The sequence below is a fragment of the Sceloporus occidentalis genome, unplaced genomic scaffold (assembly GCF_023333645.1).
Source record: "Sceloporus occidentalis isolate IW3139 unplaced genomic scaffold, rSceOcc1.0.p SCAF_2, whole genome shotgun sequence".
NCBI classification, from domain to species: domain Eukaryota; kingdom Metazoa; phylum Chordata; class Lepidosauria; order Squamata; family Phrynosomatidae; genus Sceloporus; species Sceloporus occidentalis.
The window spans coordinates 171,391,163-171,416,135 of record NW_028316982.1 but is presented as its reverse complement, the minus strand read 5'-3'; the positions used below and the strand labels follow the sequence as shown (position 1 = coordinate 171,416,135).

At 38.1% G+C, this 24,973-nt stretch overlaps 1 protein-coding gene across 4 annotated transcripts in view; it reads left to right on the top strand.

The window, feature by feature from the left end:
• Nucleotides 1-23,899, top strand: part of UBE3A (ubiquitin protein ligase E3A) — a 39,775-nt gene extending 15,876 nt beyond the window's left edge. For 2 of the 4 annotated variants that reach the window (XM_089511487.1, XM_089511486.1), the window contains 11 exons: nt 211-325; nt 3,672-3,716; nt 6,845-7,155; nt 9,769-11,033; nt 15,891-16,035; nt 16,874-17,079; nt 18,104-18,268; nt 20,067-20,222; nt 20,313-20,386; nt 22,362-22,505; nt 23,176-23,899. In XM_089511487.1, coding sequence (XP_089367613.1) covers nt 306-325; nt 3,672-3,716; nt 6,845-7,155; nt 9,769-11,033; nt 15,891-16,035; nt 16,874-17,079; nt 18,104-18,268; nt 20,067-20,222; nt 20,313-20,386; nt 22,362-22,505; nt 23,176-23,296 — 2,652 coding nt within the window. In that variant the 5' untranslated portion in view covers nt 211-305 and the 3' untranslated portion in view covers nt 23,297-23,899. Of the gene's footprint in view, nt 1-210; nt 326-3,671; nt 3,717-6,844; nt 7,156-9,768; nt 11,034-15,890; nt 16,036-16,873; nt 17,080-18,103; nt 18,269-20,066; nt 20,223-20,312; nt 20,387-22,361; nt 22,506-23,175 lie in introns of those variants that run through there. The other 2 variants (XM_089511488.1, XM_089511489.1) reach the window with 2 other exon arrangements.
• Nucleotides 23,900-24,973: the final 1,074 nt, after the last annotated feature.

Genomic DNA, 24,973 nt, shown 5'->3' with positions numbered 1-24,973 from the left:
TATTGTTTAATCTTATTGGGGGGGGGGTACTATGTATATATGAATATATTTTAACTTGTTGTACGCCGCTTTGATTGCCTGGCCAAAAGCAGGAAAGAAATAAAAATTGTATTATTTATTTATTATTTAATTATCACAACTATTTGTGTGTTATCTAGTTTGAAATAGATTCGCAAGGAAATTTAATGAAGCACAAATTTATTTATTTAGCACTTTTAAGCCTATGCTTGGCCCAGCAGAGGAGGACTGGCAAAGACCTGTTTTTAATCAACGGCACAAAATTGTGATCACCCCAATGTCACCGAATGGCCACAGCTTGTAAAAGGTAAATGCCAAGATAATCCACAGTAATTTCAAAGAAAGGAGTATTTTATTTCAAATAATGATTTGAATTTTCTTTGATTTGTTTGTTTGCTTTTTAATTGCTTTAGTTAGCATTCTTTAGGAGGACATTGTCAAGAGAATTAAATTAGATTGACCATCCTTTCTGTATTCTTTTCAATGTTAATATTCTTTAAACTGAGGAAATCCCATAATTGTTACTTAGGGGAGACTTCCTCTAGTTCAGTAAATGTCAAAACTCACAATGGATTTGCTTAAACTTCATGTTATCCTGCTGAAGATAGACTCATAGCTTGCAGAAGAAGTGATTGTGTTCAAGAAACTTGGTAATATTGCTTAGAACAAGCATATTTGCATACGTTTGCTTTTTCTCCCATAAGGAGTTGCAGTGGAGGCTTGCAGAATGGAGACGTTGCTCCAAGGATTGTTGGAAGTGAGCCATCTTCTGAAATTGCTAGTTCATGCTGCAGTGTTCAGATTAGTGTTTGTGTTGTGACCACATTTTTTGCAGGGCTGAAAACAAGGCATATCTAGTGAAATCATGTTAAATGACCATAAACCTTGGTAGGTTTTACACAGATTATTGATCACTTTGTAGTTCTACAACATTTCTGTATCCTTTAAATTTGATGTCATAGTTTGCATTGAAAAACTTCTGCTTAAGCAGCAGATGTAATTTACCTTGGATCCAACCAACACTTGAATAAAGTTTTAACACAGAATTTCTGATCTCTGTATAACTTATTTTTAAAAAGATGTTATATACTTAGCAGCATTTCTGGAACTCTACAAACATGGGGTTGTTGGCACCTAATGACATACACAAATGGTCCCTTCTAATATAAGGTTTAGTATTACTCAAGTAAGCTGCAACTTGGGACTGGCAATTTAATGGAGTGGCAAAATTTGGATTCAGCTTAAAACAATGATTTTTAATAAGCACTTAACATATGAATGTAAAATATTGTAAAACAAAGATCCACACTCCATAAATGGTCAGTAACCTTTATTAGCGCAACCAAAATGTCATAAAACGGTAAGCAAGTTTTAAGAACCTTTTAATTGGGTAAACAGAACAAGAGGGGAGATGGAAGAGAAAAGGTGACTGGTGTTGAAACCATGAAATCTGCATTTAGCCAGATTCTTAATATGAAATGTAAGTCAAAAAAGCAGATCGTTTTTTCCTTTTATATCCTGCCTAATCAAGGCTCCCCCAGTTGTGTTTCCCCCAGCCTCGTGTCATCCTGTTTGGACAACGCAGGCCACTAGCCATGGGCAATAATCAGGCCCCAGATCTAGTAGACCAGACAAATCTGTTAAAGAGCATAAACACAGGTCAATATGACCTGCTGTTTGCCATGAGGCTTCACAGAAGCTCATTGGCAGACCAGATGACCCATGTACCCCTTGGCTCCTCTGTTGCCACTAGTTAGAAGCCCCCCACCCATCAACTCCTCTGATGTCAACAAAGGATTTCTGGCTGCATCCACCTGGACAGATGCCCTATTTCAACATCAGAGGAGGCAACAGGGGCCTCTCACTATCTGCAACAGAGGAGGAAGGTAAGGGGCGTACAGTGGTAGTTGAGCCATGGCACACGTGTTCCTGTACCAACCCAGGGTCCAATTCCAGTTGGGAACCTGACCCATTGCTCATCCCCCTTGGAGATTAATTTTAGTTGGCAGAGACTTATAGAGAGCTTGAAAGAGTGGTCAGTATCTATTGACAGCTTGGTAGGCCTAACACACTAAAATTCTCAGAATTCCATAGCCTTGAGCCATGGCAGTTAAAGCTGTGTCAAACTTTATTAATTCTGCAGTGTGGATACAGCCCAATTCACACAGTCCTAGGAATGGACATAGTTGATGCATTCATTTTATCTGAAAATGTGATCAGGGCTTGATTCCAAGAGTACACCCAAACCATGACCCTGTGTCTTCTGAGGGAGTATAACCCCATCCAACACACAAGATTAGTATTCCCTGATCTACTCTGTAATTCACCAGATCACTTCTTTTTTGTCAGAACTAACCATCAGTTCATTTGCCCTCATCCACTCTTGCATTCAATTTATCCAGATAAACTAATTCAGTTTAATCAAAGTTATAATATTAACCAGAGTTCTTAATATCAGTAATTTAAAGAAACTAAACTGAAAACTGTTCCCATCAGAGGCTGTATTCTTCTTCAGGGCAGTTTCAGCTGTGCTTTATTCATTCTGAGAAAAAAAGATAGTGACATTTGATCTTTCAGTCATATTGTAGAAGTATGGATTGATGCACGAGTTTCTGTCACTCACATCCAATGTTTAATTTTCTTTGAATGTGCATAAATAGAAGCTGGCATCTACACTAGCACCTCTGTCATGGTAGCTGCCATCAGTTTACCACACATTTCCTGCAGATATATAAATATAACTAGTTAATATGCTCACATCAATACTAGAGACAGTTTTGATTTCCTACTCCCTTGATTTGCACAAGGTACTTCAATCTCCCCATCCCCCTTGATATTTTGTATATAACCACTTTAGAATTTGGATAATCTGCTGTAATTGTCTAAGCCCGGTTTTCTTTTTCAAGTATTTTATTTAGATTTATAGGCTGCCCCATCATGTTTGGAGCAGGTAGAAGCCCTCCTTATCAACGGATTTTTTATCCACGGATTCAAGCATCCACAGCTTGAAAACAATCACTTCTCAACCTTTGGCTAAGATCAAGTGTGTGCACAGCTTGAAAACATTCCAAAAAAGTATAAATTCCAAACGACAAACCTTGATTTTGTCATAAAGGACACCATTTTGCTATGCCATGATATTTAATGGGACATGAGAATCCACGGATTTTCTTATCCATGGAGGATCCTGGAACCAAACCCCAGTGGATAACAAGATCCCACTGTAAAATAACTTTACCAAAAAGACTGGAAAGTGGGGACCCCGACCATTTTATTAATTTATTAGATTTATCTTTATTAACAGAATATGTTTATTGCCTCTTGGCTCCCAAAGTTATGGGTAACACACAAAAGCAGGTATTTTGATTTTTCTTCTGAAATGTTATTTTTACTGAAAATCATTTCTCTGACAGGGTTGCTTGGCTTGTAAACGAAGTTTCAAAGTGAATGATTGTGAGTGATATGATGTGACTGATACATACAGCATGTATGTGTACTTCTTTAGCTGTTTACCGTACCAATAAAATGCTTCCATTTGAAGTTGGTAGGACTACCTTCTAGGAAGATATTTATAGCATATTGACATCACGCAATATATTGATATAAAACCTTCCTCTTACATACATACTTAAGTTTGTATTTAAACCTTTCAGATCACCAGGAGAACCTCACTCTGAAAACATTGAAGCTAGCCGAATGTAAGTATAATGGAATCTCAAAAAGATTGCATTTGGTATTCTGTGTTAAAGCCCAGTGCAATACCAGGGTTGCATTTCTGCAGTTCTTTAACAACTACCTTTAAGTTGTACTTCGGGTACATTGTTCAGTATTCTAACTACCTGGTATACTGCCTAAAATTTGTTGTATTAGGAATTCTAATCTCCTGTAAATATTTGGGGGGGGGCAGTTAAGCTTTTTTTCAAAAAGAAATTCTAGCAGAGGCTAGCATAGAACAATGTCTGAGCAATGTTTTGATGGCATACTGTTGACATCTTCAAAATACCACTTTGCACATATATATATATATATATATATATAAATAAATATGTGTGTGCTACCATTGATCTCTTTGGTCTTTAATGATGTAGAAAATTCTATATCATGGCATGGGTGGAATAAATGTAAATACTTTACTTCATTATGCTTTTGTTTTCCGTGTTCATAATTGCTGACTTAGAACCAATCTAATTTCTAAAGCTAAACCTACAAGTTAGTAACTCTGTGTTATTACATACATTTGAATAACCTGGGTTGTTTTCTAAAGATATAACTAAATTAACTTGAAATAACATGGAATTAACTTGTTTGTAACAACAGAACCCAAATTTAGGTCCCCAGATTTTTTTAAGGACCTCAGCTACCAGAGACCCCAGCCATCATGACCACTGGTGAGAGGTTCAGGAATTGTCACCTGCCTCCATCTGGGGACCAAGGATTGGAGCCATTACACTAGAACATCAGTACTGAACTGAAGAGGAGTTTCACAGGAACTGCTAGTGACTAAACATATGATAAATGTATCAGTTTTATCCAAGTATATTAGATTTAAGAATTACAGTACGCCCGCATCAATCACATGCTTGACTTCCATGGTTTGAGCTTCCACAGACAGCAAGCCCCGGCTTTTTCAATGGGCATGTGCACACATAGCGACGCAAGCAGGAGTGTATGCCCCTTGAAAAGAATGGGCCTTAAGGTCATGCGTTTTTTCCTATCTGCAGGGGGGTCAAGGGCGCACTGTATAAGGAATTCTTTCAAATAATATTAAAATTCATATTTGAAACGCATCAAGACTAAAAATACTTGGGTGATTGTATAATTGTCAGACCCATTATTTTTGCTCACTATTGCCAATACATGTTGTCATCTCCTAACACTAGGTAAATTGGAAGAGAAGGGTAGTTCCTTCAGAAAGTGGAGGCTCTAGAATCTTGTTATTTAATTTTCTAGATAACTAGTTATTTGTAGCATTCGCAAGTTGCATATAACACCAAAAGTGATTTATATTCCAGTGTTTCACTCATTTGAGGTAGAAACCAATTTTTCTGCCACTGGAGCTTCACTGACTGCCCCCCAATGGAAGTGTGTGTGGAAATGACCAGATGTTAAGTTATGATTTTGAAAAATGGAGCTTTTCAGATGTAAAGTAGTGCAAGGGAAGGTGCTACCTTGAATTGGTGCTCCTGAAGACTTCCAGGAGAGGCAGTTGACTTCTTTATGCCAAACTAAGGGTACACAGGTTGGTGTGTATGCAGGGGCTGAAAGATCAGGCTTTTGAAGACGTGTGTGGCTCCAGAACTTTACTTTGCCCACTCCTCCACTAAATCCAAGGAAGCTAACAGCAAAGATAAAACAATCTGATTGTAATTTTCAAGAAGTTAACAAGAAATTTGCAAAAACACAGATAGCGCCAGCAGCCAACAAAATATGTCTGACCATCTCGAGGAAAGGCACAATTCTGAAAGTGAAGGTTTTCAGATCAGGATCTCAGCAGAAGTTGTCAGTGTCAAGCCAGATTCACATGAGTAGTTTTGATAACAGCCCCAAATCATATAAAAGACCATAACTATGACTTTTGACACCATTAATGCACAAAGCTCCTGAGCTACCCACAGTATTGTGATTGCAATAAATGGGTGAGGTATAAATTGTCTTGAAGTAATAAATCAGTCATACCTGATTCTATTTGTCTTTTTAGCTCACTTGCTTCTCTGTATGATTATTCTAAAAAGCATCTGTAAAGTTGCAATTAATTAAAAGGAGGAATTAAAAACATGCTTAAAGCAGAATTTTGTGGAGATAATTATACAAATCTAACACTTAAAGGTTGTTTTATTTTTCTTTGTGTATGTGTGTGTTTTAACAGTGTAAATTACTTACAAGCATGACTAATACCAAATAACATTATCTTGCCATGGGATATCCCTTGCATGTGAAATGTTGTTACATGACCATGTCACAAATATCTGCATAGTGCAGTTTTGATGCTTCTTGGTGTTGCATTTAGGCATTTATGTTCTTAGCATAGTAAGGTTGGTACTTTAGACACCATTTTTACTAAACAATTTATTTGAAGTTATCATGTGTAAAAGAATTACAAGCCCTTTGGTCTTGACTTGATTAGGGAACTGGGATGATGCTAGTAATACTTGGTCTGTCTTTTATTTGAGAAATTACTTTGAGTTGAAGTCAGAATAACACTAGTAGAAATTTTTCTGCTAGCCAGTTAAGCTGAAGCATTAAGTATAAGCCAACTGAAATTCACAAAGGAGTCCCTTAATAATAAATCTGTGATCAGCTCTTTAGAACACTGCAGAAGCCATGGGTGATAGAAGGAAGGACTACCTCCCTCTTTCTTCTGAGACACCTGATCCATGCTGTGGTTCTGGGTTTAAGCTGGTGTATCCAAGAACAGGGGATAATAAAGAGTTTAGTACACCTACTTACTGAATGACATTTTTTTCAAATGAAAATGCTGACTTAATTTAGTACTTTTGACTTCCAATGTTGAAATAGTATCTGCTGAAATGACTTTGCATTTAAATGTTTAACTTGGATAAGAACTAAGAGACTGGAGTATTTTTTATTTGTATTTATATTTTATACTATACATATAAAAATTAGCATACCACATGTCACATTCAGAAGCCACATTGTGCATTGGATAATTTAACAGTTGCATCTTGCATTTCAGAATCTCCTGATGCATAATAGCTCTTAACTTAAAAGCGATTACTTGAGAGGCTCACTAATCTGTGCTTTTGCTGATTATTTGAATGGGCTTGTATATGAAAGCCATACTAATCCTTGTGCTTGTCTGGTACAGGAAGCGAGCAGCTGCAAAGCATCTAATAGAACGCTATTACCATCAGTTAACTGAGGGCTGTGGAAATGAAGCCTGCACGAATGAATTTTGTGCTTCCTGTCCAACTTTTCTTCGTATGGATAACAATGCAGCAGCCATTAAAGCCCTCGAGCTTTATAAGATTAATGCAAAACTCTGTGATCCTCATCCCTCCAAGAAAGGAACAAGCTCAGCTTATCTAGAAAACAATTCCAAAGGTGCCCATAACAACTCTTGCACTGACAGAAAAATGAACAAGAAGGAAATGCAAGGCCCAAGAGATGACTTTAAAGGTAAGGCATGAGGACAGCATTGTTTAGATTTGCATTAAAGTTATAAAAGAGCAACTGCTGGAGTACCGTATTTTCCAGCATATAAGACGACTGGGTGTATAAGACGACCCCAAGTCATGTGCAGGCAGCGCCCTGGCCTACTATAGGCCGAATTAAGGGAGTCTGGCACCCACACGCACTGGCTTGAGGGGGCCTCTGTGGAGGCCTGGAAGGCAGGTGTCGCAAGTGGCAATAGGGCCTCACGCAGTCTGGCCCAAAAGGGCACTAGACACCACAGAAGAAGCCGCTGGAGCAGAGTATCCTGGGTGGCAGTGGCGAGGCATCAGGGGCCGGCTCTTTCCCTCGGCCCAACAATCCCTCTCCCACCGAACTAGCTCTAGAGCCGCTTCTCTGCCACCTTTTCCGGCTTCCAGCTCCCAAAACCAGCAATAGCGGTGAGAAAGAGAGAGCCCAGCCACAGTGCCTGCTGGAATAGGAACCTGCAAGGACCCCCTGGAGACGGACAGGTGGCTATGCCATTCGCTTGTCTCTGTGGAGGCCACCAAACACAACCCAGCATATAAGACTGGGTAAAAAGTCATCTTATATGCCAGAAAATATGGTAGTTAAGTTGCCATCTTCTGTTAACTGGCATGGTTGGAAAGAAGATAATAGAAATTGTGCCCATATTTTGAAATGTATAAATAAAAACCAAACTTTCATGCCCCTTTATGAAGGCTTATATCACTTCATAGGTGATGTGAGGCAATAAAATGAAAGCCTTGTATGACAGATAGCATCAGGTATTAGCATCTTGGTCCTTCATTCAAAACTAGTGATTGGAATTAGCAGGCTACCGAGTGGTTTTAAAACATTCTGCCTCCTGGGAGTAGTTGCAATTCTTTTGTCAGTTCATTTCTACGTTTCTTTTATTTCTAAGTATATTTTAATTAAAACAAACTTGCTCAGACCTAAAAAAAAATTTCAAAATGTCTACAGATCATTGGCCCTTAGCAATGGAATAGCAATTGTATACAAAATGCAGCCAAATGAATTTCAAGTCTTGATCAAGATGATAATGGAAAAGGGTCAAATTCTTCCTCCAGTGCTGTTTGCTCATTTGAAATTACCACATCCCCAGATTGCTGTGTTCAGGGTAGAGGTGTAAAATTTCCAGAAATTGTCAAACCAAAGAGGAGGAGGGGTTTGGGGAAAATTTTCAGGAAAATAAAAAAAAAATCTAATTGAAAAACATTTTATTACTTTAATCGCAAATAATAAATGCTGTGTGTAATATAATACAATTATACATTTTATTTGGCATAAAATTACTGTGTTTGATATATTAAAAGCATAGGTCAATGAGATAATACTTATAAACTGATTTCTCTTTTTAATAAATTGTGTGTGCTTGTTGCAAATGAAGCTACAAGGTCCTGAGCTGTAAGGAATCTCTTTGGGTTTTCTGCTTCATCAGAAGCAGGCAGGGGGGAAAACAGCAGAAGCCATTAGCATTAATAAAACTTGGGAAGTTATTTTATCTGTTCCTGTTCTCCATAATGTCAAGGAGACATAAAACATTCATTCACATAAACATTTCAGAAAAGGATGCCAAGATCAGGAATGGGAAGGATCAGAAAGTAAATATATGAACACCTTAAGTATCATTCTAAAAGAATATCTTCTAAAATTCATTTCCCTCCTCCCCCGAAATTTCAGTTTTTCCAATTAAAAAAAAATCTTGATCTTTCTGGATTTTATTCTGGACTTTCTAATTCAGGATAGTATGTTGTAAAACACTATGGGAGAAAAGGTTAATCCCAGGATCAGATCCCACACAGCTGCTTTTTCTGACACCATTGGGCATATTTTTGTTCCACATGATGAAGCCTGACAATAGTTATGATGGCACATATAGTTGCTATAATACTGTGTTGTATTATGGGTAAGAACTGCTGTGGCTACTTCCTCTTCAATAAGAGGGGTACTAAAGCCCTGTCATATAACTCAGGTACAAAAGCCCTCTCATATAAATAGTACCCTATATGACTCACTGAGACTTACTGTGGCTGACACCTTTGTGGGATCTCATCTTCCTCCCTCCCCTGTCTTCTATGTCTATATTATTTGTGTCTTTGGCAGAGAGAGAGAGAGCGAGTGAATCCAGACAGCAGTAGCAATAGCATATTATACAGTTGGCCGTCTGTATCCACAGATTCTGCATGCATGAATTCAACCATCCACAGTTTGAAAATATTCCAAAAAAATAATAATCCAAAAACTAAACCTTGATTTTACTACTCTATATTAGGGACACCATTTCACTATGCCACTTTATACAATGGGACTTGAGCCTCCACAGGTTTTGCTATCCATGGGGGGTCCTGGAGCCAAACCCCAGCAGGCACCAAGGCCCACTGTAATTCTGTAGCTAAGATTTGAGCGTGCATACTCCAGCTGTTTCTATTTGTTGCTATTTTTCAATCCATGTGTTATAATTTCTGTCATGGTAAGGTATAAATGTTGTTAAATCCTAGCTGAAAATATGGTTAATACTAGCTCTTTTAATGCCTTATTTTAAGTATTTTAACCTAAGTTCAAGAAGGTTTTCCTGGTTTGTTTCTTAATTTCTAGATGTGACTTTCTTAACAGAAGAAAAAGTATATGAAATTCTTGAACTATGTAGAGAAAAAGAGGACTATTCTCCTTTAATCCGTGTCATTGGCAGAGTATTTTCTAGTGCTGAAGCATTGGTACAGAGTTTTCGAAAAGCCAAGCAACATACAAAAGAAGAACTGAAGTCTCTTCAAGGAAAAGATGAAGATAAAGATGAAGATGAAAAGGAAAAGGCTGCATGTTCTTCTGCCATGGAAGAAGATGTAGTTGCACCGTCATCGTCATCATCATCATCATCATCAAGAATAGGAGATAATACACAGGGGGATAACAACCTACAAAAACTAGGCCCAGATGAAGTCTCTGTGGACATTGATGCAGTCAGACGGGTCTATAATAGATTACTTTCTAATGAAAAAATAGAAACTGCCTTTTTAAATGCACTTGTGTACTTGTCACCCAATGTGGAATGTGACTTGACTTACCATAATGTGTACTCTCGAGATCCTAATTATCTCAACTTGTTTATTATTGTTATGGAAAATGGTAACCTTCATAGTCCTGAGTACCTGGAAATGGCATTGCCATTGTTTTGCAAAGCAATGAGTAAGCTACCCCTTGCAGCGCAAGCAAAACTTGTCAGATTGTGGTCTAAGTACAGCGCAGACCAGATTCGACGAATGATGGAAACTTTTCAGCAGCTTATTACCTACAAAGTCATAAGCAATGAATTCAACAGTCGTAATTTAGTGAATGATGATGATGCCATTGTTGCTGCTTCAAAGTGCTTAAAAATGGTTTACTATGCAAACGTAGTAGGAGGGGATGTGGACACAAATCACAATGAAGAGGAAGATGAAGAGCCTATTCCAGAATCCAGTGAGCTAACTCTTCAAGAATTGCTAGGTGAGGAAAGAAGGAATAAAAAAGGGCCTCGAGTAGACCCACTGGAAACTGAACTTGGTGTAAAAACTATAGATTGCCGAAAACCACTTATCCCCTTTGAAGAGTTTATCAATGAACCACTGAATGATGTTTTGGAAATGGACAAAGATTATACATTCTTCAAGGTAGAAACAGAAAACAAATTTTCCTTTATGACGTGCCCCTTTATACTGAATGCTGTTACCAAGAACCTGGGATTGTATTATGACAACAGAATCCGTATGTACAGTGAACGACGTATTACGGTGCTCTACAGTTTAGTTCAAGGACAGCAGTTAAATCCATATTTGCGACTCAAAGTGAGACGTGATCACATCATAGATGATGCACTTGTCCGGGTAAGTGACATAATTATTGAAAAAAATATCTGAATGTTGCTGAAAAGAAAATAGCTAGAAACCAGTTCTTTGCCACATGGGTCTCCTAGGTTTGTTCAGCACACAGTATATCTGCTGAAATTACTGTAAAAATTACCACTGCCACTTTGTCACATGCTGATGTGTGAAGGATTGGCCCTGCAGCTCCTTAAACCAGTGGTTCTCAACCTTCCTAATGCTGCGACACTTCTATCCAGTTCCTCATGTTGTGGTGACCCCTAACTATAAAATTGTGGTGTCTTGGTTCCTAAGTCCATCAGAAATAGGTGTTAGGTGACCTCTGTGAAAGGGTCGTTCAAGCCTCAAAGGGGGCGTGACCCACAGGTTGAGAACCGCTGCCTTAAACACAGTTCCCTAAGAACCGTTTGTATAATATTCTGATATGATACCTGTTAGTTTTTTGGAAAGGATCTTTAAAAAATAATGACTAAAAAGCCTTCACTAGAAAAACAAATGGTTATACTAGCCTATTATACGCAAGCAAAATATATAGTTTCAATGGCATTGTCTTATAACTATATTACACATAACTTTATTTGAATTTAGTCTGTAACTATGTTAGGCTTAGTTTTTAGAGCCTATTTGACATGGTTATTTATGCAGAGGTAACAACCTTTTATTCTCTTTGGATGAATTTGATTAAATCATAAATAGTCTAAGGAGCTTATACAGCAATTGCTGTTATACAGCAGTTGCTTTGCATTAGTCCCTTCTTTGCTTGGTGCTTAATACCCAACATAATGGCTCTGCCAGCATACCCCCTTGAACTGAGTTGTTTGAAATTGATTCTTTTCCCACTTGAAACAGTCCCTTAAAGACCCCATCCTGCTATGTTTTAGGAAGCACTTTGTACATTAATGTCTCATTCTGTTTCATTCCATTATTGGGAGCCTAGTGGGCTTGGTGGTTTCATTGCTCCTCCTTAGGGATTCTCTGGGGATCTCCAGCACTGGGGAGATACCTGGATTCCCAAATATTCCAGGAGAATCATTGCACATTCACTCTCAGTTCTCCAACATGTTTTTTTTAAAAAATCTTTTAAAAAATAAGAAGAAGGGGAGTAGTGTAATAGTGCATTTCCATTGTAATACTATTAAGGATTAATGGCCAGAGCAATGAAAGGGTTCAGAAAAATTTTAAAGCATACATAAAGAATAAAATTGTGGAAGTGGTGTAGTGTGTGTCATCTTCCCAATCTGAACAGGACACAGGGGTGGTTCCATAATAGCATCATTATATAAGCACAGTTATGGCTTCCTTTTCAACTGAATAATAACTGTGGAGCAGGGGACAGAGAAAACATGGTGGTGTTCAAGTGTACGAAAGCTGATGCAGGAATAAATGTGTCTCATGATGTTGCAAAAGAGTGTTTTTCCTTTCCACCACTTTTCCAAGCAAGGAGAAGTGGTTTCCAGACAGAACAGCCTGAAACAACTGACTAGTGTGATAAGCTTCCAAGAAGGAAGATGGAGTTATGGGAGCTATAGACATCGGGAGGGCAGATTCTACAAGATTAGTCCAAAGGTTACTGTATGTGTTGCTTGTTAGAAATGGACTCTTGTTTTCATGTGTTCTGTGAACAAGGTAGTCTGGCACCTTTATATTGAATTCCAAAATGATTAATAGGAGATGCTACATAATGACTATGGGTGCCTAAATGAATAGCCTTGTTTATGACAGGCCATGAGTCATTGAATCTTTTCTATAACTTTCAGAGCTTATTTCCTCTTGCAGTTTAGCTAGAGCTGAAATCTGTGCAGCTGGAACACACCTGATGTGACATGAATCTATGTTTCAGTGAATACATTTCCATACTCTGAGCACAGGGTTTTCATTAGAATTACTGTGCATTAATTATACAAATAAAATGGAGCATTGTGTTATGTAAAATTTAGATTGTTGTGTCTGAAGTGTGGAAGATGTTATGATGATAACCCTCCAAATATCTCATTTTAATAATAATGTTGCATGGTTTGAAGGAAAAACCATGGTGCTCACTTAAAGCTGTCTCAAGTACAATTCCAGACCTTAGATGTGGTGTTTTAGCTCCAACTTTGCCAGTTGCTGTTCATCTTTCAGCCATAGCTTGTTGACCATGCAACCCAAGGGACTTAGACTTCAGCTTATAGACTTTCTTAGGCTTCATCTTATAGACTTTGTGATCTTGAGAATACACTGTGGTCAGATTAAACAATGACAGATAGTTAAAACAATATCAGCTAAGGCAAGAATCATGAGAGTCATGAGGCTGATTTCACTCACTAAATTATATCACAGTACAGTGCACCCTTTCTTTATGCAGGAGATTCCCCCCCCCCCCCCCCGCATAAAAGAAAAACACAGGAGAGGAAAGAGCTGCAAGGTGCTGATATCTTCCAAACTCCTCCAGTTCAAGATAGCCTAGGTAGCTGTAACCCATTTCTCCTATATTTAAAAAGGTGTTGTTAAATGCCAGATCAATAAATAGTAGTGGATACCAATCTGTTTCCAAACACAATTCAAAGTCCTGATTACCTATAAAGCATTATACCATTCAGTTCCACAGGGAAGAATGATTGCATTTGTCTGTATGAGCTTGGGCTCTTTTTTCATTTGGCACCCTCACAGACACATCTGGTGGGAGGCAGAACAGTGCCTCTTGATGATTCCTGCCACAGTGCACCTCCTTTCCTAGAGAGGCTAGACTAGCATTAGAATAATAGAATCATAGAGTTGGAAGAGACCGCAAGGGCCATCAACCCCTGCCATGCAGGAAATCTCAATCAAAGCATTCAACCTCTGTTTAAAGACCTCCAAGGAGGGAGACTGCACTACACTCTGAGGGAGTTTGTTCCACTGTCAAACAGCCCTTACTGTCAGGAAGCTCCTCCTAATGTTGAAGTGAAATCTCTTTTCCTGGAGCTCGCATCCATTGCTCCGGGTGCTAGTCTCTGGAGCAGCAGAAAAGAAGCTTGCTCCCTCCTCAGTATGACATCCCTTCAAGTACGGTATTTAAATAGGGCTATCATACCACTGCTTAACCTTTCTCTTCTCCAGGTAAAATATCCCCAGCTCCCTAAGTCATTCCTCATAGGGCATGGTTTCCAGACCCTTCACCATTCTAGTCACCCTCCTTTGGACACGCTCCAGTTTTTCAACATCCTTTTTAAATTGTGTCCAGAACTGGACACACTATTCCAGGTGGGGCCTGACCAGAGCAGAATAGAGTGGAACTATCACTTCCCTTGATCTAGACAATATGCTTCTATTGATGCAGCCCATTCTCCTTTTTGTCCTCCCATCAACAGATTAAAAACATTTACTATGTTAAAGAGTCTCTTAATTGTGTGTTGTTCTATTTTTATTCCTTGCTTTTTAAGGCTACCTTTTAAATAGTTCTTAATTTAAAATATTAATAACATTTTGACAATAACTGTTTGTATGTTTTCACCCATAAATGTTTTTATGTGTACTTGTTTTAATTTTTGTAAGCCACATTGTGTTCCAGCTTGGAGAGGGAGGTAGAAAATAAATAAAAGAGTAAAAATATTACTGAAATCTAGATGGATGTAGAACCTTCAACACCTTGCATGTTATCTTTTAAATGAGTGTATCCACCAGAATGGAGGATTCATTTGGTTCATGAGTTTCTCGCAAGATATGTTTTTAATTAGTTCTTACACCAACAAGATACTTGCGAGCTAAATCACTGCCTGAGACTATTGACTTTTCTAAAAATTGAACAGTTCTATTGTGATGAAGACAGAAGTGCCACAGTTCATACACCAAGCAAAGTCTTCATGCTCAGTTTAACCAGGGCCATAATTATATTGCAGTTTGACTGACAAGCTAGAAAAATGCCTAGTCTACATGTGCATTTGAGAGTTGTATTGGGTTTTAAATAGTTACCTTGTATATAGCCATGTCTTCTGATAGTCCGTGATGACTCTGTCAGTCCACAATTTCCAAGTTACGCTGATATAGTGTGCTTCGAGAACTTATGGGTTGTTTTACATCAGGGCATTGTTATTGTGTTGTTGCATGTCTTCAAGTTGCTTCCGACTTATGGCGACCCCAAGGCAAACCTATCAAGGGCTTTTCTTGGCAAGATTTGTTCAGAGGAGGTTTGCCATTGCCTTCCTTGAGGCTGAGAGCATGTGACTTGCCCAAGGTTACCCAGTGGGTTTCATGGCCAAGCAGGGAATCAAACCCATTTTATAAAACCATTGTGTGTCTGAGTGAGGGTCTGCACAGAGAAACCAGTGCAGTGGTGGAACAGGAATTGTGTGGAACACTGATATAAGATTGGCAGTAGTAACTCAGGACAGCTATACCTTCTTGTACTCTGAGCCCAAGGTGAAAACTGTGCAGGTAGAAACTAGCAGAAAGACTACTTGGTTGCAAAGGCCACCAGAATAACTTGTGAAGCCTCTTGCCATTCTTTGTCCAGAATCCTCACTCATACACAGGTTCTCTAAGAGACTTGCCCCACTTCTGTCTTAGCCACCTGAATAGGATGAGACATACATAAGTGGGTTACCTTGTCTACCCCCTCACTGTGAACTTCATTATGTCCCCTGCTGTTCTCACTAATGGAGTATGAACATTTCTATGACAGGTTCTTATGGTATTTGTTCCACTGAATCACTTGTTCCCAACTACTTTTGCAGTATTCTTAGTGTGCCCATTAAAAGGTATTTGTAAACTAAAATGGTGGCTTTTACACACACACACACACACACACAGAGAGAGAGAGAGAGAGACTTCTTTAATGTAGCCAATGTTGTTATGATCTATAAAGGAAACACACTAAAGAAATATTTTCTTTTCATCCAATAGTTAGAAATGATTGCCATGGAAAATCCAGCAGATTTGAAAAAACAGTTATATGTGGAATTTGAAGGCGAACAGGGGGTTGATGAAGGAGGAGTTTCCAAAGAGTTTTTTCAGCTAGTTGTAGAAGAAATCTTCAACCCAGATATTGGTATGTAACTAGCTTTCAGTAGATTCCGTGGGTGGTTTATATCTCTACTTTTCATTCCTAGCTGCGTGTCTTCTGTTTTAATAAAATGCTAAGAGAATCCATCTTTCCTACTTGCAGACTGTATATTTGATATGTTTGTTAAGGCTGCTAATTTTTGTATCTAAGGAACGTTTCTATCTTAATTGTGTTCATTCTACTAGTGTGTTTGTTCTACTTTATTAACTGTTAGTATTTGTGCTCCCAGGCTTTCTTCACAATATTAAGATTGTTCAGCAAATCACATGATCCCTCCTGGAACTACATCACTTCAGCACACAGGCAAGGATTAGTTCTGAAGGCATCAAAAATACCTTTCCCATAGAAAGCTAGCTCTCGATTAATGTTGTTATGACAAAGGGGGGAAAATCTTTGACATAGATTTTTGAAGCGTGCAGTTTCTCCTTGACTGGCCCTTCCCAGTGTGCTTTCTGAAGTGATAGAAAAATTCTGGAACAATCGTACTGGGTGACTTTTCTAAAAACATAAGAGGTGCTTCAAGATGCATGCACAAACCTCTGGTTGCTTTCTGTAGAATTCTGTGCACTTAGAATCTTGCCAACACATGAGATCACTTTATCTGAAGCCCTGTTAATTTAAATTGGATTTAAGTAGATGTTGGTTTAATAAATTGTGGCTTCTTTAAGTCTATAGATGAAGCTACTGAATGTACTTTTTCTCCTGTAAATTGAAGCTTTGACCAAATGACCGATTTCTCAGCTGAAGCTTTCATAGCTTAGAAACTAGATTGCTATTCTGTGATTTTTCTTACATCATTAATAAATTAAATTAATTTTTACAGGAATGTTCACTTATGATGAATCTACAAAATTGTTTTGGTTTAACCCATCCTCTTTTGAAACTGAGGGACAGTTTACACTGATTGGGATTGTATTGGGTCTGGCCATTTATAACAACTGCATTCTGGATGTCCATTTTCCAATGGTGGTCTACAGGAAATTAATGGGCAAAAAAGGAACTTTCCGTGATCTGGCAGACTCTCACCCTGTAAGTTGAATTTTTTTTCCACTTGAAATCCTGTAATGCACTTTTAATTTCACAATAGAGCAGTTTTTGAATGTTCAAATATATATTATCTCAATCCTGATTTTAGCCCTGCAAACATTATTGTCTCAGAACAGGGCCCTTAGTCTGAGAAAACATTTGCTCGTCCAGTCATTTTTGGCTGAAGCAAGGTTTAACTTGTTACTTCATGGCTCATGCTATTTTGCTGCTCTGCTAGTAGCAGCTCAGTCATGTGAAAGTTCACATAATGTGAACTTTAGAAATATCAGCACTGAGCAACACTTGTATTTGCCTGGTAAGTATAATGTAGTACAGTGTAAGGTAGTGAAGAAAACAAGTGGCTGCAGTCCACAAAGGTTTATATCCAAAAATGTCTCTAGTCTTTAAAATGCAGTAAGAATCGTGTTGTTTCTGTACTACAGAGTTACATAGTTAGTCCCTGAAGTTTATCACCAGTATATTGGTGAGTCCCAGAGAAATCTGTGTGGAAATGAGAGGCCAAGTATTAAAAGAAACAAAGCTTCTTCCCTTGCACATTTAGAAGAGGAGTTATCTCCTGCTGCTTACAATTGCTAGACTACACTTCTAGCACTTGCTGAGTTTTGTGTCACAAAACTCTGCATGAATTGAATGCTGCTTTGCACAAGAAGAGCTGGACTAAATGTTACACATGCAGTAGTATTTAATAGTCTCACAACATGGGTGCGTTCTTTAAATGAAAAGAAGCTGTGGGAGGCTGGGAATTTGATCAGAGGACTCGGCAAATGGTGTTCTAAACCTTTTTCCCACAGGGCTTTTTTCAACCAAAATTATCCACTCCCCTTCTGCAGGTTCTCTGAACAAACTCATACCCTGCTATAGTTGCTTTTCATTTTTAAAGCAGGCTCCTAAAAGAGTGGGTGTGAATGACTAACTTCTAGTTTGGCTCTTAGTGTTCATCCAGACTGAGTAATTATCAGCTTGGTTGCTTATTTTAAAAGTTGTGTAATTTTTTTTTCAATTTTAGGTTCTCTATCAAAGCTTAAGAGACTTGTTGCAGTATGAGGGAAGTGTGGAAGATGATATGATGATAACCTTCCAAATATCTCATACGGATCTCTTTGGTAATCCAATGATGCATGATTTGAAGGAAAATGGAGATAAAATCCCTATTACAAATGAGAACAGAAAGGTAATCCAACAGGGCATATCTTCAGTTGTGCAGTGTTAACTGTAGAATAAGGATATAAATCCAGCTTGTCTTGTCCTCGGCTATGGAAATGAAAAATCTCCATTTTCTCTCTTTGTCAGGGAGGCAGTGAGAGGTCTTTAGAGTTTTTTGCATATTTTTGAAGTGTATTTGCATTTGTAAGACTACTTCTGCACAGACAGTGCATATAATTTTTATGCTAATGATGATTGCCTTCTGCTTTGTTGCATGGACTTTTAAAAGGTTTGAAAGTGTTCACCTCATTCTGACATAGGGGACAAAGAAATCACATGGCAATTGACAGTTTCTCAGCAGAGTGTTCGAATGTTTTCACATAACTTGGGCCAATGAGAATCAGAAATCTGTAAATATTCTTTATGTACCTATTGTAGAAATAGTGTGTTGAGACTATTACTTCTGTGACTTGTATCATGCAAATTAAGCACATTTGTATAGCTGCCAATAAAGATGTAAAAGTAGAGCAGTGCAACAAATTAAAATAGCCATTGAGATGAACCAAATTCAGCAGATCTACAGTGGTCATAAGTAAATTTATAAAGCCCAAGGTTAGTATGAATTCAAATCTCTACTAGCAGTCAGTCATTGGACAGGGCTAGATTGGCTTCCCTTGGCAAGGAATTAAAAACATGAGAGCTACCTTAGAAAAAATAGCTAGCGGTTTTGAGAGAAATTCTGATTTGGCTAGATTTTAAATTATTTTCTATCTTGTAGAAGTTGTGCTGAATATCAAACATTTTTAAATTGCTTGTTTAGTAAACTACCGTATATACTCGTGTACAAGTCAACTTCATGTATAAATCAAGGGAAGGTTTCAGGGTAAAAATGGATTTTGATATGACCCATGGATAAGTTGAGGGTAAAAGTAAGCGGGTTATAACCAAGGATGGAAAGGGGGGGGGCACACCTCTTCCATCCTTCCTTCTTCTCTGGACCACCAAGCAAGGCTGGGGCTGGAGGAGAGGTTTTAATATCGGATTGAGGAGGAAACAAAGTGGAGTTAAATGGTGTGCTTCTTTGATGGGAAGAGAAGACTTTCAAATCGGATTGGGAAGGGAAGGAAGTGGAGCTAAAAGGGGTGTTTCTTTGATGGAAAGAGAAGGCTTTCAAATCAGTTTGGGAAACTCTTTCTCACACACACAAAAACTCCTACCTCGAGGCGGGAAGAGTAGGGTATCACAGCTGTGCTTGTTTCAGGACCTTTTTAACCAGTATTGTGTATTGACTGGTACATAAATCGACCTGAGATTTTAGGGTCAATTTTGGGGCATAAATTTCTCAACGTATAATCAATTATATACGGTATTTGGTTTTAAGAAAGAATGTTTAAAAAGCCTGAAAATTGGTTAGGATTTCAAAAGTATTACCAACTTCAATTATTTAAATACATGTTCCCTACAATGACTCCTTGGTATCCTTTGGCATGTGGTTCCAGGACCCCCATGGATACCAAAATCCATGTATGCTCAAGTCCCATTATATACAATGGCATCATAAGATAGTGTTCTTTATATAAAATGGCAAAATGAAGACTTGCTTTTTGAAAATTATATCTATTTAAATATTTTCAAAGCATGGATTTTTGAATCTGTGGATAATAAAACCTGTGGATACAGAGGGCTGATTGCATTCTTTGAGACCACTGTTTATTAAACAAGGAAAAATCAATATCTGGTTTGCGGGGAGGGTCTCCCATTCCATTTTGCAGCCACTTAAGATAAAGGTTTATACATCTTGGCATTACTTTCTTTTCATTGAACAGGAATTTGTCAATCTGTATTCTGACTACATTCTCAACAAATCAGTGGAGAAGCAATTCAAGGCCTTTCGGAGAGGATTCCACATGGTAACCAACGAGTCTCCCCTAAAATATTTATTTAGACCTGAGGAGATTGAATTGCTTATTTGCGGAAGTAGGGTAAGGCAGCTTAAATGTGCAGAGGACAATAAATTGATCTTGTTGCTTGCTCCTAGAGTGGAATGCTGATATTGTGTCTTTTATTTACAGAATCTAGACTTTCAAGCCCTAGAAGAAACTACAGAGTATGATGGTGGCTATACCAGAGATTCTCTTATTATTAGGTATGGGGTGTACTTTTTTCTAGGGATGCAGATAGAAAATAGATGCCTCAAAACAAATGATGTGAATTCCAAATATAATGCAAGATATATCAGTTTTGAAACACATACAGGTTTAAAGGTTTGCAGTTTGAAATTTTACTTTAGACTGGATCCAAACTGAGTCATATTTAGAGCTGACTTGCTGATTTCAGTTAGACTTAAGTTAGTCATTATTTTAAAAGTCTTCTCTAAGTATGATTCAGGGCCAAAACAGATGGCCCTGAAGGGATGGCTTCAAGCGGCCCCTGAGAAAGCCAGGTAGGAGACGCGGCAACCACATGTCACAGCTCCAATCCGGCCAGCTTCCAGCCCAAATAAGAACAGAAAAAATCCACTCCTATTGGGATGGAAAAAAGCCACCCCTTTGCTGCTGGAGCCAGCTTTTCAACAGCTCCAGGGCAAGTGGCCTCTAAAGATTTATGCACCACTTGCCCCAGAGCCAGCTACAGGCTGTCTGTTTCGGCCCTAACTCTGGATTTAGATCTATGTATCTTGCTCTTTTATCCACCCTGTGGCTAAAATAGTAAATGTAATGCAATGGATAGAGTGATGAATGGCATGTACAGACATGACTGAAGGGATAGTGGGCACTCTCCCCAAATATTTTCTGATCAATCCCACTGTATTAAGGTCATATAATAATGCACACACACATTCACAATAATGATCTTTGCCTTATCCTGCAATCCCGAAACTAGTTTGTTTGACTCCCCCCTTGTCATGTCTCATATACTAGTAACCTCAGCTCTGTAATCAACATGGCTATCTGGGAAGGTTCAATACATCAGCATAATGTACTGATTACATTACCTGTAAGGCAGCTTGTCATTAATAGTGAAAGAACAACCATTCCCAAATAAATCTGTCAGGTAAGTGCTAGTGAGTATATGTTAGGTCTCTAGCATCTGGGAAGAGTTCTGAGAGAAGAGATGTTAGGTAGTTCTGATTAGAAGAACAGAAGGGTGGGCACTGTCCTCTTTCTTGTAACTAGATATCTGAAGTAGACCAGCACTTACATAGTAAATCCTTTGTTTAGTCTAAGTTTAAACAATAAACTGGTTTGAATATAACAACAATCAGTATTCTTCTCTTGTGTTCAGTTCCATTCTTACCAATTCTTGTAAGAGGGGAAAGGGAAAAACATGGCTTGGGCTCATTCTGACTCATACAGGTAGTGCTAAAATGTAGTTCAGCATAGCATGCAAACTGGCCTATGGAGTTGGGCTAATTAGTGATGCCATGTAGTAATTCACTTCTTGTATCATGGAGAAATACTGTTTTGCCCTGTAACTGTTTTCTTTTGGTTTTGGAAAGTTCTAGACATCTGTTCAAATCCAACCTCCTGTATGTATTTTCAGTGGAGGGGGGGAATCCTTGTTTAGCGTTCCTTTTTTTTTTTTTTTTTAACAAATGAGGGTGCACAAGATTAAATCTTAGTCTTTGTTCAAGAGATGTTTTTCATATCCTTGCATAAATCCATGATAAGTATTTAGACTGTCAGCAAACCTAAATTCACATTGGGAAGGATACATTTGGCCAAGGATTGTACGTTATACCTTTAGGTTTAGTTGCAAATCTATATATGTTAATTGTTAAGAGTAATTAAGGTTTCCAGTCATCTGACCAGGGCACTGTTCACTGCTAAATGGAATGTTGTAGCTATTGAATACTGTTCACATATCATTCAGCTAGTAATGCACGTTTAGAAGCATCCATTCATGTGTTGTTGCTATTGGATAGTATTGGGACATTTGGAGAAAGAGCAAATAACATACTGATACATTGTGCTTGTATTGGCTAGTTCTGAGGTGAATTATAAGAAGCACAGTTTCATCCAGGTTATCTGTAGACAATATGAAGTATCACTTGCACCAGTACTCTGTCACTTGTATGTTTGTACAGCTTTTAATATACTTTATAATCTTCCTTTCAATAGAGAATTTTGGGAAATTGTCCATGCATTTACAGATGAGCAAAAAAGACTGTTCCTTCAGTTTACAACAGGCACAGACAGAGCACCAGTAGGAGGACTTGGAAAACTAAAGATGATTATAGCCAAAAATGGCCCTGACACAGAACGGTAAATTATTTGTTGTAAATTGTCTATCTTTTTAAAAAAAATAGAAATTATTTGGAAGTGTAATTAAGCAGCTGTGTTTTCAATCTGTGCACAGGTGAGGGGTTTTAATATTAAATAATGTTGTTACGTGGCTAAGAAAAACATACTGGCAAGGGAGGAGAATTGCCTTATCCAAAGTTCTGTTAGGCTCATGCCAACAAGGAGAAAGGACAGAGGAAGAAGTAAGAGGGAGGTCTGCTCATTTTTAGGTTTTTCTTTTCCTGTTTGATAGCATCCTCCTTCAGGATCAAATTGTCGGTAGGGAAACTGTAATCTCTAGCTCTATGGCTGATAAACAGTCCTACCCTCAGTTTTGGGAGCATTGGTGCTGGAGACAGACTTTGAATGTGTGCCTCCAAAGCCTTCCCCTAATCTCCCAGTGATATACTGTACTTGGGGAGCTTTGCCATGTATTGGTCGGAAGGGCATCCAAAGTTGGATCCCTCCCACCAGAAGAGGAGATTCACTCTAACCTCAAGACACCTTTGCAAGGAATCATAGAATAGCGGTGGAAATAGAATGAAGTAGGAATATTAGCTAGAAGGGTATTTTTCAGGTCAGTATGGCCTATGAATTTTGGTCTGAATTCATAGAACTTATTTTTTCTTCTTCTCTGTTTTCTCCCCTATAGGTTACCCACATCTCACACATGCTTTAATGTCCTCTTGCTGCCAGAGTACTCCAGCAAAGAAAAACTTAAGGAGAGATTGTTGAAGGCCATCACATATGCCAAAGGATTTGGCATGCTGTAATGAAATAAATAAAATAACAAAAGGGATAAAGAGATTGGTGGTGATGGTGTCCCTGTCCAAAAATAAATAAAATTATAAAATAATACCCACAAAGGCCATAAGATAATAGTGAGCAACCGTAGTCACCTGTGTTTGTGCCTCCCTTCTTCACTTGGGGACTTTGGGCTGGAACAGCAGATTTCAGCTGCTTCTATGAACAAATTATTTTCTTTTAGCGTGAAAGTGTTACATATTCTTTCACTTGTATGTACAGAGAGGTTTTCTTGAATATTTATTTTAAAGGGTTAAATCACTTTTGCTTGTGTTTATTACTGCTTGAAGTTGAGCCTTTTGAGTATTTACCAGAAAACAAAACTGTACTCTCCCAAGGAAAATATTGCCATCATTTGTAGATTGTGTAATCTTTAAGTATGTGCTACATTTTTGTCCCAATTATCGAATCAAAATCAGGAACTGTACTTTTTTGAACAGTTTTGCTTTTGAAACTTGGAAGTCTTGGAAAACAAAATGGTGTGATGCAATGACTGCTGTTCTAGCCCCCAAAGAGATTTGTGGAAAATTTTAGAATCAATAAAGATGGAAGGGAGAACTTTGAATGTTAAACTACAGCCTTTGAGAACTTTACTTTAGTCACAGCACAACAATTAAAAAAAACTCATTTCACTATACATGTTGGCTTTCACATGTCTTGTCTTGTAGCATATTGTATTTTCAATTAGCAGGGATTTTAGCTATGTGGAAGTGTGAACATAGTTTGGGCTTTTTTCTTTTTTAAAAAAAGTTTACTTGGAAAAGTGCATTTGCAGCCAAACAGCATTAGAGTAGGATGAAATGTGTTGTGAGAGAAATCAGAAAATTGGGTCTATCAACAAGCATGTAAAGTGCACTTAAAATTACATTTTAATTGCCTATTATGTTGTCATTTTAAATAGACAATCCAGTCTTCCCTGCAAGCTGTCTTAATGAATTGTTTCTATTATCAAAGCATACGATCAGTGCTGTAGCAAAGGGATGCCTTTCTCCTCTCCTCATCTAGCAATAGGAGGAAAATAATTAAACATTTTAAGAACAAGTTTGCATTGTAATGCTCCCAACTGTTCATTATATGTGTAGAAAGTGTATCCTAAGATCACTTGCGTGATCTTTTTACATAGCACATCATAGGTTTGGAATGTATATCTTGGCCCCACACAAGGGGATCCCTCAGCGTTCTACAGACTGTCCCTGCACGCTGGTGATCACTGCTGTTACAATATAAAATAAAGGGACTATACATTTGTAACCAAAACAATGTAATTGGCATACCTCTTCTTACTACAAGTGATAACTGATGTGCAAAACTGAGCTTGTGCCTTGGTGATTGCTATGTCTGACTACTACGTAGCAAATCTGCATGATTTGTGCAACATTGGTAATCTTTCAAAAGTCAAACCTCTGACATCATTGAAGGGGGGAAATATGTTTTTCAGGAAAACTTTATTAAATTCCTTTTGGTAATAGAAATAGGCATCTGTTATGTAACTATAATGCTAAATAAAGCATTGATGGTTTTCCACCCTGGTCCAGTGACCAAAAAAAGTGGTTTCCTTAGTTTGATGTTCACCTTCAATATCACTGGAATTTCTTGGTGAGGAACTCTATTTAAGATATGCTGTATGATGACTGTCTAAAGCCTTG